A 12,952-nucleotide genomic window follows, 5' to 3' on the forward strand; every position below is an offset into this window, starting at 1 on the left:
TGTTTTGGGCCGTGTGTGGCTCCCAATCAGGCACAGCTGAAGCTCGTTGTTGCTGATTGGGAGTCACACATAAGGAGCATGTTTTTCCTTTGGGTTTTGTGGGTAATTGTTTCTGTTTAGTGTTTGCACCTGACAGGACTGTTTGGCTGTCGGTTTCTTGTTTTTGTCTAACGTGTTCTTTCTTTAATATATTCCTGAAGATGAACACATCCTCCGCTGCACCTTGGTCTCATTTGAACGACGGCCGTTACACTGTGGTTTGTCATGTCAAAGGGGGGTGGATCTTTGCTATAAAAGATCTCAGTAGCCATTGTGTTGACACTCTCAACGGTTCATTAGAAATGGTGAATTGTTGAAAGTCAAGTGCTAATGCAAAACTCTTATAATTAAAGATGTAGTTTAAGTATAACTCTGACTGGTGTGTGAAGTTTGTCTCTCCTCATTTGGTAATACAGAAATTAGCAACCACAACTCACAAGTTTTATACCCTCGGGTCAGAAAGGGCCATTTCTTTCTTCATGGCAAGTTCTCTGGGGTGTATCTAGTTACGAGGCAAGGTATCACAATGTACTTTGATCTCAATAGACAACAAAATTTCACAGTTCACTTTTACAAAAACATTCTCTTTGATCTGGACATTTTCCACACAATGCACAGTATGCAAACGTCAAGTAAATATTATGAAAACTCTTCAAGTTACAATGTTTTCGTTATAACATTGTCATTTAACTTTTAATAACATAACAAAAATGACAAAAATTTTCATATTACATCTATCGTTATTACCACCATTTTGGCTAATGAAATATATTGTCCCAAAGTCCATTTAGTGCATGTTACTGTTCTGAGGTAGATTATCCATAGGCCCACACAAACATTCCAATCCTCCACACTGAGAGGACAAAGGATTAGTCTGCTGCCTTAAGATTTACACTGGGTGTGACCCCCCCCCCCTACAGTTTACAACTGCACATGGGGACAAAGAGTTGTGTGGTCAGTAGTTCTGTGGTTGTGGTCTAGTTGTGTTATGGTTAGTAGCTGTGGTCAGTAGTTGTGTGCCATGGTCAGAAGTTGTGTGGTTGTGGTCAGAAGTTATGTGGTTGAGGTCAGTAGTTGTGTGGTTTTGGTCAGTAGTCGTGTGGTTTTTGTCTGTAGTTGTGTGGTTGTGGTCAGAAGTTGTGTGGTTGTGGTCAGAAGTTGTGTGGTTTTGGTCAGTAGTTGTGTGGTTTTTGTCTGTAGTTGTGTGGTTGTGGTCAGTAGTCAACAGTGAAGAGGTGACGCCGGGATGCTGGCCTTCTAGGCAGAGTTCCTCTGTTCAGTGTCTGTGTTCTTTTGCCCATCTTAATATTTTATTTTTATTGGCCAGCATCCCGGAGTCGCCTCTTCACGGTTGACGTTGAGACCGGGGCCTCCCACTCCTCTTTCTATTCTGGTTAAAGCCAGTTTGCGCTGTTCTGTGAAGGGAGTAGTACACAGGGTTGTACAAGATCTTCAGTTTCTTGGAAATTTCTTGCATGGAATAGCCTTCATTTCTCAGAACAAGAATAGACTGATGAGTTTCAGAAGAAAGTTCTTTGTTTCTGGCCATTTTGAACCTGTAATCGAACCCACAAATGCTGATGCTCCAGATACTCAACTAGTCTAAAGAAGGCCAGTTTTATTGCTTCTTTAATCAGAACAACAGTTTGTAGCTGTGCTAACATAATTGCAAAAGGGTTTTCTAATGATCAATTAGCCTTTTAAATTGATAAACTTGGATTAGCTAACACAATGTGCCATTGGAACACAGGAGTGATGGTTGCTGATAATGGGCCTCCGTACGCATATGTAGATATTCCATTAAACAGCTAGAATAGTCATTTACAACATTAACAATGTCTACACTGTATTTCTGATCAATTACAATTTATTTGAAGGGACAAAAAACTTGCTTTTCTTTCAAAAACAAGGACATTTCTAAGTGACCCCAAACTTTTGAACGGTAGTGTAGTTGTGTGGTTGTGGTCAGTAGTTGTGTGGTCACTAGTTGTGTCGTCGGAAGTTGTGTGGTTGTGGTCAGTAATTGTGGTCAGTAGTTGTGTGGACAGAAGTTGTGTGGTTGTGTTCAGTAGTTGTGTGGTCAGAAGTTGTGTGGCAGCTGAAACTGTACTATTTCCAGGTCTAAAACTCTATTGGTGCACATTAGAAACAGAGTGAGAAGTTAAACTGTTTTTAGCTGACAGTTGGCCAGGGATTCTAAAACTGGTTCCATTGTAACAGAAGGCTTTATTTTCTGCCCTGAGTGGGGATCAAACTAGCAACTATCTACACAACACAAAGTCAATCGTCTTAGTCAACAGAGATAGAGTCTGTCACTGTGATTGTCACCAATCTACTCAGGGGTGGAAAAAATGAGACGTTCCCAAGTACAATCCTTGAATTCAGCACATTTTTACATGTCTCTAACAATTCCAATAATTCAAAAAACAACATATGTAAGGGGAATGGGATTTCAATATACTGTAGATTGGTAGAGGTCACATCTTTTTCTTGAGGTGTGACAATTTAAAACTAGAGAGAAAACAATGGGAAACAACTGCTTACAGTTCACAGTTAACGTCTAAGAATATGTTAGGTTACATCAATTGGTGGAAGTATTTTCAAGCGAACAATTTCGCATGACAAACTTCAGCCAAAGGTGTTTTTCCATCAGACTAGACTGGAAATGATGGCATATTTTGGTTGTAATATTTTCATCATTTGATCTGGTTGCAAGCATAGCGATGCCTGTAGCACATTAACTACAGCCATCGTTTTTTTTTCTCAATCCCCAGTATTCCACAAGGGAATGCAGGGAATTTCTTGCTTGCACATTATCTTGCTTGCACAACAGTTGGCAGGACTAGCCCAGACATGAGTAATGTGGGGGCGAAGTGAAATTGCTCTGACCTTTTTGGAATCTTGAGGAAAGACCGTGGGATGTTTATGATGAAAGCGTTTGAGTGAGAGGGATCCTCTCCAGGGTATGACACATGGTTCTGAAATAGAAATCCATTGGTTTTGAGTGACGCAAAGAGAGGAAACCTGACAGAAAAAAACAGGTTTTAACAGTATCAGCCGGTGATTTATGTTCATGATGAAAGAGTTTGAGTGACAGGGATTCTCTCCAGGGTATGGCACGTGGTTCTTAAATAGAAATCCATTGGTTTTGAGTGACGCAAAGAGAGGAAACCTGATAGAAAAAAACTAGTTTTAACAGCATCAGCCAGTGATGCACTGCTGATATGTGGGTGTTATGAGGGCTGATTATATTACATGAATATTTAAAAAATCTGACTGATACTTTACATGCTGGCAGTGTAGTGCAGATAAAAATGGAGTGATGTACCTTATAGAGTTGGTTAAAATGTGGGCTGCAGTTGTAGGTTTTTAATAGTGGAGTATGTCTGTGCTTACGGATGACATAACCAAGGCCAGGGTAGCATGTATAAGGAAAATAAAAAGGGTTCTACCGCAGAACCGTGAGGAATGCCAAATTCAACCTTGGAACGTTCCGATGATTTGTTACCCAGCTGAACTAATTAATAGTGCTCATAGAGGTATGATTTAAACCAGTTAAGAACCTGTCTTCGCAGAACAACTAAGCCTTCTGGTCCCTTAATAAGAATAGTATGATCAATAGTGTAAAAGGGAGAACTTAGTTCTAAAAGAACGAGAATAGAGACACGACCACGGTCTTAGGACAGCAGTAGGTCATTTAATACCTTGACAAGTGCAGTGTCAGTGCTGTGACACGGTCTAAAACCATACTGGAATGTTTCAGAGATATTGTTTGAATTTTAAAATAATGTTATCTACTGGGCTACATTATTCTCTAGTATGTTGGAAAGGGGATTGAGGTTTGGTTTCTTTAAACATGGTATAATTACAGACATTTTAAAGAACTCAGGAACAACAGTTGAAGTTGGATGTTTACATACACCTTGGCCAAATACATGTAAACTCAGTTTTTCACAATTCCTGACATTTAATCCCAGTAACAATTCCCTGTCTTAGATCAGTTAGGATCACCACTTCATTTTAAGAATGTGAAATGTCAGAAAAATAGTCGAGAGAATTATTTATTTCAGCTGTTATTTCTTTCATCACATTCCCAGTGGGTCAGAAGTTTACTTACACTCAATTAGTATTTGGTAGCATTGCTTTTAAATTGTTTAACTTGGGTCAAACGTTTTGGGTAGCCTTCCACAAGCTTCCCACAATAGGCTGGGTGAAATTTGGCCCATTCTTCCTGACAGATCTGTTGTAACTGAGTCAGGTTTGTAGGCCTACTTGCTCACACACGCTTTTTCAGTTCTGCCCAAAAATGTTCTATAGGATTGAAGTCAGGGTTTTGTGATGGCCAGTCCAATACCTTGACTTTGTTGTCCTTAAGCCATTTTGCCACAACTTTGGAAGTATGCTTGGGGTCATTGTCCATTTGGAAGACCCATTTGCGATCAAGCTTTAACTTCCTGACTGATGTCTTGAGATGTTGCCTCTATATCCACTATTTTCCTTACTCATGAGACCATCTATTTTGTGAAGTTCACCAGTCCTTCCTGCAGCAAAGCACCCCCACAACATGATGCTGCCACCCCTGTGCTTCACGGTTGGGATGGTGTTCTTCAGCTTACAAGCCTCCCCCTTTTTCCTCCAAACACATTTTACACATTAGGATTCATTCAAGTTCAATGAAACGGATTTATTTTCAAACATTGGCGGATTTGTCTATGAGTAAATCTGAAGTTTTGTTCTATGGACTGAAGTGTTTCTGTGACATTTAATGCCCGGTGACCCTCTATCCAAAATGATCAATATTCAACCACAATCCTATAGACCACTTCAGTTCCGGGATTCAATCCGATCAGTGGTAGATCAGCTTTATATGATATTTAAAGCTAATTTGAGATTGAGACAATATATACAGCATTTACCGTGAATACAGTCTCCACAAATGTGATTACATTGCCTTTAAAAAGGTGCATATCAGACAAAACGCGATCAGATTGAATCCTGGCCTAGTTCTTATCGTAAGGCCAAATAAGGGAAGCTTTTAATTATGTTGTCTTAAAGCAACAATCCACATTTGGTGAAATAGCATCACTGTTTTCCCCAGCTCCTTTGTTATTATTTTTCATGATGAAACAGAGGAGAAGCATCCGGCAGCGTGGTAAAACAAAATTGCAGTACATATTCTGCTGTTCTATCGGGCGTGCAATGATGTCCGAGGGGAAAAGAACAGTGATCTTAGTTTAAAGTAACTTCTTTGTTGTTGTAATACCCCAAACAATCATGTCGGTTTCACCAAATACAGATTCTAGCTTTAAATATGAAATATACATTTGATAATGTTTTCCTTCTCCTTCAGAAGGATGGCGTACCATCACGCTCAAGGACACTCCGTGACCGTGGTACGAACAAACAAAAGCTGGTACATTAAAGAAGAGTCTTCGTATTACAGCTCTATTACAGTACACGTCACTGATGGAGTAGACGAGGGCTTTGTGAAGCCAATTCTCAACAAAGTCCTCGATATAGAAAGAGGTAAAAGTTCAGCTTTAAATTTCTTCAGTTTGCAGGTGGAGGCCTTGCCATTCATGTCTAAAGTTCCTAAGATGATGGCTGAAATGGTGAACAATATAATTGAAGACAAGGAGTTAATGAAGGACATAAAGGAAACCCAGTATGACCACTGGGTCACCTTTGGAGAGGGACATCAGGTCATCGCACCATCCCCCATGTCTTACATTCCAATGACTGGATCTGGGCTGACGGACAAAATTACCTTCACAGAGAGAGTGAAGAATATGCTTATTAAATTGCTTGGACAAGTTCAGGACAGGTTCTTAGTGCGACCCTATTACCAAGCAGTTTGTGATGAGTATTTCCAACCGGGTGTGGACTTTAATGAGTTAATACAGGGGGCTGACTTATGGCTCATGAGAGTCGACTTTGTGTTTGAGTTCCCTCGTCCCACCATGCCTAACGTTATCTACATGGGAGGGTTTCAGTGCAAACCGGCCAAGCCCCTTCCCCAAGACCTGGAGGACTTTATTCAGAGTTCTGGAGAACACGGTGTCATTATCATGTCTTTGGGGACTTTTGTCAAGGAACTCCCGAGTGACATAACAGATGAGATAGCGACTGCTTTTGCCCAATTGCCTCAGAAGATCATCTGGAGGCACATTGGGGACAGGCCAGCGACTCTGGGCAACAACACCTTACTAGTTGACTGGATGCCGCAGAATGACCTACTAGGACATCCTAAGATGAGGCTGTTTGTAGCTCATGGAGGAACCAATGGAGTTCAAGAGGCCATCTACCATGGAGTCCCCGTTGTGGGCCTACCTCTGTTTTTCGACCAATATGACAACCTCCTTCGTCTGCAAGCAAGAGGAGGAGCAAAGATTGTGACCATAGCCACATTAGACAATGACTTCCTCAAGGCCTTACAGGAAGTTCTTCAGGAGCCGTCCTACAGGGAGAACATGCAGAGGCTCTCCAAGCTGCACAGGGATCAGCCAATGAACCCCCTGGACCTCGCCATGTTCTGGATCGAGTATGTCATGAGACACAAAGGTACTGCTCACCTGCGTACAGAGTCCTACAGAATGCCCTGGTACTCCTACCACTCTCTGGATGTCATGACGTTCCTTCTAGCTTCTGTGCTACTGATTCTGCTGACTACTGTTGCTTTCATCAGGTGTTTATGCTTCAGAATGTGTTGTAGACGGAAAATGAAACACGAGTAACTGAAAATAGGTTTTGTGGAGGGGGGGTTAGAGCATTGGGCTAGTACCCAAAGGTTTCTGGTTTGTATTTATCCAATGGATTAAAGTGAGCAAATAAGAAATTCATCACTTTTGTTGTGGGCTTCAAATCCTTACAGCCTCGAATTAGTAATTTTTTATTGTTAAACCCTTTTGTTTAATGAAATAAAACTGTTACACATGTAGGATGGAGTAACCAGCCAGCACGGCCCTGTTTCTCTAGCGGTATCAGGTCCCATTTTTAGAGTCTTTGGTACGACTCGACCGGGAATCTGACCCCCAACGTGCCAATCTCAGGGCAGACACTGTCTATCCCTATGTATTACCCTGTCTGTGTGTAACTCTGAGGCTGCATTAATTCCTCAATCTGGGTAAGGTTCCAGTGAGTCACAGATCATCCCACTGTCTTTTAAAAACATTACATGTGACCTAGGTTGGTCTAGCAGTCTAAGCCCCTGCCTCCGCTGAAACATGGGTTTGAATCTGGTCCACTTCTATTTCAGTATACTCTTTCCTACATCTATCCAATAAACACAAAATATCAGAGGAGTGGGTCTGCCTCATCACAAAAAAAACAATGTTGAAATGTACATTTTTATTCAGTTGTACGATGTTATAAATAAAAAGTTGTTTTGTTTTAATGAGTCAGATTATCCAGTGCTTATTTTTTTATCAGTTTAAACAAGCTGTCGTTTATTTTCTTCAAGTTCCATTCATACAATAATCATACAACAGCATATTGGTCACACTGACAGGAGGAAATGTTGAGGGGTTCAGGGAGAGATGGCGACCCACACAGGGGTAAAGGGAGATCAGGGAGGAAAGGAAACCACAGGTCTGAACTTATTACATACAACTACACCCATTTCAAAACATCTACAAATTCAAAAAAGACAAACATTAAGACCTGATAGCTAGTAAAACACACCCGAAACTCGACAAACATCCTGGAGAAAAATACACATTTTTCAGCAACCAGAGTGGATAAACAAAGACAAAAATGACACGCAAACATCAACAACAGACCAACCCACAGAGAGCAACTCAATTCTTTGATTTGCATAAACCTTTGTTAGTTTAATAAAGTTACCATGGTTTTGTCCTTTTCCTCACAAATAGGGCAAAATATGGGGGAAACACTCTCAAAAAAGTAAAACAGTGATACCTAAGAAAAAAAAGCCACAGTATGTACATAAACAGAATGCAACCAGTCAGAAAACATAAGAACTGAAATTCAACTATTCCTCTAGTCTTTCATCACCCGTTTATGACTCAGTCAATATGAGTCACCTTCTGTTAGCATACTGTACAGCGGTCTCTTTCTATCAAGATTCATTTTTTATGTTGTGATAGCTAATGGCTAATAACACCCTGGATTATGTTTGCATTACAGGCCTACAGCTGGGGGATTTTATTGGCTATTTAACTTCTTTTTTTCATGGCTTTGAAATGTCAAAGTAATGGTGACTAACTATGACTAAATTAGCTTGGTTGAAAAACTAAATAAAACAAGAAGGACCTTTCCTCTATATATTGAGAGTCCAAACCCGGTCTATTATATACACTATTGTCACGTCCTGACCAGTAGAGGGTGTAGTTGGGTCAGGACGTGGCAGAAGGGAGTGTGTGTTTTATTGTTTCATTGATTTTGGCCGTGTGACTTCCAATCAGGCACAGCTGTAGAGGGTTGTGGTTGATTGGGAGTCACACATAAGTTGCCTACGTTTCCTTTGTGTTTCGTGGGTAATTGTGCTTGTCACTGTGGTTGCACCTGACAGGACTGTGTTGGCTGTCAGTTTTGTTGTTTTTGTAAATTGCGTAGTGTTCGTTTAATGAAATATGACGAACCCTAACTCCGCCGCATTTTGGTCCACTTCTTCCATAGACAGCCGTTACAACTATATACCCAGATATGCCACCTTATTCGAGCAGCTCCTGTCATTTCTCAATGAGAAAGATAGAGCATGCAAGGTGGATGGATTCCAAATAGCTAGTGGAAAAGAGCAACTATAGAGCTAGAATATAGACTATTCACTGTATTTTTACGACTGTTCCCCTTCTGATGCGCTATAGATCCATACTCATTTAGCTTTTGAATCCTTTTGCATATGCGTTTGAATTGGCCAGAGACCAAATAAGTGTGTTGCGCACCATGAGACAGCAGAGGCTGCTGAGGGGAAGACGGCTCATAATAATGGTTGGAATGGACTAAATGGAATGGCATCTTTCCATGTTTGATACCATTCTACTTACTCCACTCCAGCCATTACCACAAGCCCATCCTCCTCAGTTAAGGTGCCACCAACCTCCTGTGCCATGAGACCATAGAGTAGAGGCATGTGTGCGTGTGTGTGTGTGTGTGTGCGCGTTTGAGGACGTGTGTGTACATGTGTGTGTCCCTACATGGGTCCATCTAGCTCAGCAACTCCAGGTAGGTGACGGGCACCTTTCCCTTCTGGTTGCCCCGCTCTCCCACGAGCCAGTCTGGGTCCATGCCTGGCACTGTGTAGACAGTGATGAGCTGAAACAGAGCAGGCATTACATCAGAGGGGTAATACTACAAAGTAGGATCAAGTAGTTATCCAGCTAACTTGCCTAAATATTCTGAAATAACTTTTTTATTACTTAGAAAGATAAGCTTGAAAATGGCATGGTCTAATGACTCAAACCAAAAACACCAGTTTAGACCTTTATTTTAATTTGATTATTTACTTTTTACCCCTTTTTTCTCCCCAATTTCATACCATTACCAATTGGCATTTTGTAGACAAAAGATTGCAATGTTTGTATTTTGTGGCACGGAATTTATATTTTTTACATAATACAGCATGTTCCAAATGGTTCCCCATAGCAGATGTGGTGACCCATGGCTGCTCCTACCTCGTCGGCCAGTAGGGAGAGCTCACTAGTGTCGTGGGCGTCGTAGTCATACAGGACCTTGGCCTTGCGGTGGCCTGTGGAAGGCTGCTGCACATCCGGGATTTTCAGCGGGCCAGAAGGCTCCTGAGCAATGCCAGGGGTGGAGGAGGAGGCCAGGCATGGGGGTGAAACCCCTGGCAGGGTGGCAGAGGAGACGGGGGAGGGGCATGTGGCAGAGGTAGAGGGGTTGGCATTCGAGGCAAAAGAGTTTGGGTACCTGCGGTCGGGTTACAGGAGAGGGGAAGAAGAGGGGGTCATAAATGATAAATTAGGGTGCTAAGGTGATAAAGGAATATTATTTCCCAAGCAAGTACATATTTAGAATGTACAATACCTCCAGAAAGTATTCATACCCCTTCACTTATTCCACAATTTGTCTTACAGCCTGAATTCAAATTGGATTAAGGATGTTTTGTTTTACCCATCTATACACAATAGCCCATAATTGCAAAGTTACACTTTTTGTTGTTGAAATCTTAGCAAATGTTTTGAAAATGAAATACAGAAATATCTAATTTACCTAAGTATTCAACCCCCTGTGTAAATACTTTTTAGAAGCACCTTTGGCAGCGATTACAGCTGTGAGTCTTTCTGGGTAGGTCTAAGAGCTTTCCAAACCTGGATTGTGCAACATTTGCCATTATTCTTAAACAAATTATTCAAGCTTTGTCAAATTGGTTGTTGATTGTTGCTAGACAACCATTTTCAGGTATTGCCATAGATTTTCAAGTAGATTTAAGTCAAAACTGTAACTCAGCCACTCAGGAACATTCACTATCTTCTTAGTAAGAAACTCAAGTGTAGATTTGTCCTTGTGTTTTAGAATATTGTCCTACTGAAAGGTCAATTCATCTCCCAGTGTCTGGTGGAAAGCAGACTGATCCAGACTGACTTTTCCTCTAGGATTTTGCCTGTGCTTAGCTCTTAACTCAACATTCAATTTCTTTTTTATCCTGAAAAACTCCCCTGTCCTTAACGATTACAAGCATACCCATTACATGATGCAGCCACCACTATGCTTGAAAATAAGGAGAGTGGTACTCAGGAGTGGAGGTTCCTCCTCAGTGAATTTCAGAAATGTTTAAATAGTGAAACATAAAACAAAATATGCATTTTAGATAAAACTATGCTAAATATATTCACGTCACCAAATAATTGATGAAAACGCACTGATTTGTAATAAAGGTCATGCTATGTTACCTAGCTGGCTATGGTTATCCAACACTGGAACTCTTCCAAGTCAAGGTAACCTTTTGGTTTTATTAATTTATTGCCACCGGTGCCCGCCGGTGTAACTGCTAAACTGCTTGCTAACTATACACTGTACTGCATGATTGTAACGGGTTTACTAACACGTTAGTTCTAGTAGCTATGTTGACTTAACCTTAGCTAATATTGTGACAACGATGTAGGCTGTGTGTAACAGTTAGCCGTTATGATATGAAAGTTTGGCCACAGACAGCTTATGTGTTGTGCACTGAAGTCCATAAGTGAATGGAAAAGGTGATCGGAGGAGAGCGCATAGATGCGAGCAGGAATTATCCAATGATCAAAGGGATCATGCTGTTTGTATATGGCTGCTATGAAAGTGAACAGTGTTTGCGTGTGATCAGGGGTGTATTCATTCCCCCGATTCTGTTGAAAAACCTTTCTAAAATGGAAGCAAACGGAACGAAATGGGGATAAACATAACTGAATGTGTCCAATAGAAACTCTAATTTTGCAACTGTTGGACTAATGATTACACCCTAGATCAGCTAGATGCAGGCAATATTGTGCAAGGCGGTATTGAATGTGTGTCACCTTGATTACAAAAATGTCTCTCGACCTGTGCATCTACGTTGTAAACTTTCATTGATAGGCTAGGTTTCAGCAACCTCATGATGGGTATAGGGAACATTTTTGTATCAAGTAAATCAAATCAAAAGTTTATTTTTCACGTGCGCCGAATACGACGTAGACCTTACAGTGAAATGCTTACTTACAGGCCCTAACCACCAGTGCAATTTTTAAGTAAAAAAAAGGTATTAGGTGAACAATAGATAAGTAAAGAAATAAAAACAATAGTAAAAAGACAGTGAAAAATAACAGTAGCGAAGCTATATACAGACACCGGTTAGTCGGGCTAATTGAGGTAGTATGTACATGTAGGTATGGTTAAATTGACTATGCATATATGATAAACAGAGAGTAGCAGTAGCGTAAAAGAGGGGTTGGCGGGTGGCGGGACACAATGCAGATAGTCCGGGTAGCCAAAGTGCGTGGGCACCAGTTAGTCATGCTAATTGATGTAGTATGTACATGTAGGTATGGTTAAAGTGACTACGCATATATGATAAACAGAGAGCAGCAGCAGCGTAAAAGAGGGGTTGGGGGGGGGGCAGGACAACGCAAATAGTCCGGGTAAACACTTGATTGCCTGTTCAGGAGTCTTATGGCTTGGGGGTAAAAGCTGTTGAGAAGCCTTTTGGTCCTAGACTTGGCGCTCCGGTACCGCTTGCCATGCGGTAGTAGAGAGAACAGTCTATGACTGGGATGGCTGGGGTCTTTGACAATTTTTCGGGCCTTCCTCTGACACCACCTGGTGTAGAGGTCCTGGATGGCAGGCAGCTTAGCCCCAGTGATGTACTGGGCTGTACTCACTACCCTCTGTAGTGCCTTGCAGTCGGAGGCCAAGCAGTTGCCATTCCAGGCGGTGATGCAACCAGTCAGGATGCTCTCGATGTTGCAGCTGTAGAACCTTTTGAGGATCTAGAGGACCCATGCCAAATCTTTTTAGTTTCCTGAGGGGGAATAGGCTTTGTCGGGCCCTCTTCACAACTGTCTTGGTGTGTTTGGACCATTCTAGTTTGTTGGTGATGTGGACATCAACCTGCTCCACTGCAGCCCCATCGATGAGAATGGGGGCGTGCTTAGTCCTCCTTTTCCTGTAGTCCACAATCATCTCCTTTGTCTTGATTACGTTGAGGGATAGGTTGTTATTCTGGCCCCACCCAGCCAGGTCTCGGACCTCCCTACATGCTGTCTCGTCTGCAAACTTAATGATGGTGTTGGAGTCGTGCCTGGCCATGCAGTCATGGGTGAACAGGGAGTACAGGAGGGGACTGAGCACGCACCCCTGAGGGGCTCCAGTGTTGACGATCTCCGTGGTGGATGTGTTGCTACCTACCCTTACCACCTGGGGGCGGTCCGTCAGAAAGTCCAGGATCCAGTTGCAGAGGGAGGTGTTTACTCCCAGGGTC

General features: G+C 41.8%; 2 protein-coding genes across 16 annotated transcripts in view; one reads left to right on the plus strand and one right to left on the minus strand.

Moving 5' to 3' along the window:
• The window catches only part of LOC106570023 (UDP-glucuronosyltransferase 2B31), a 32,740-nt gene extending 25,305 nt beyond the window's left edge, over positions 1-7,435 (plus strand). Inside the window, exon 3 of the mRNA XM_045693109.1 lies at positions 5,718-7,435. Coding sequence (XP_045549065.1) covers positions 5,718-6,773 — 1,056 coding nt within the window. The 3' untranslated portion in view covers positions 6,774-7,435. The remainder of the gene's footprint in view (positions 1-5,717) is intronic.
• Positions 7,436-7,452: 17 nt separating this feature from the next.
• The window catches only part of sh3glb2b (SH3-domain GRB2-like endophilin B2b), a 39,526-nt gene continuing 34,026 nt past the window's right edge, over positions 7,453-12,952 (minus strand). For all 15 annotated transcript variants that reach the window (XM_014142033.2, XM_014142015.2, XM_045693126.1 and 12 more), the window contains 2 exons: positions 9,672-9,927; positions 7,453-9,312 (listed from right to left, as the gene is read on the minus strand). In XM_014142033.2, coding sequence (XP_013997508.1) covers positions 9,205-9,312; positions 9,672-9,927 — 364 coding nt within the window. In that variant the 3' untranslated portion in view covers positions 7,453-9,204. The remainder of the gene's footprint in view (positions 9,313-9,671; positions 9,928-12,952) is intronic.

The sequence above is a fragment of the Salmo salar genome, chromosome ssa01 (assembly GCF_905237065.1).
Source record: "Salmo salar chromosome ssa01, Ssal_v3.1, whole genome shotgun sequence".
In the NCBI taxonomy this organism is placed as follows: domain Eukaryota; kingdom Metazoa; phylum Chordata; class Actinopteri; order Salmoniformes; family Salmonidae; genus Salmo; species Salmo salar.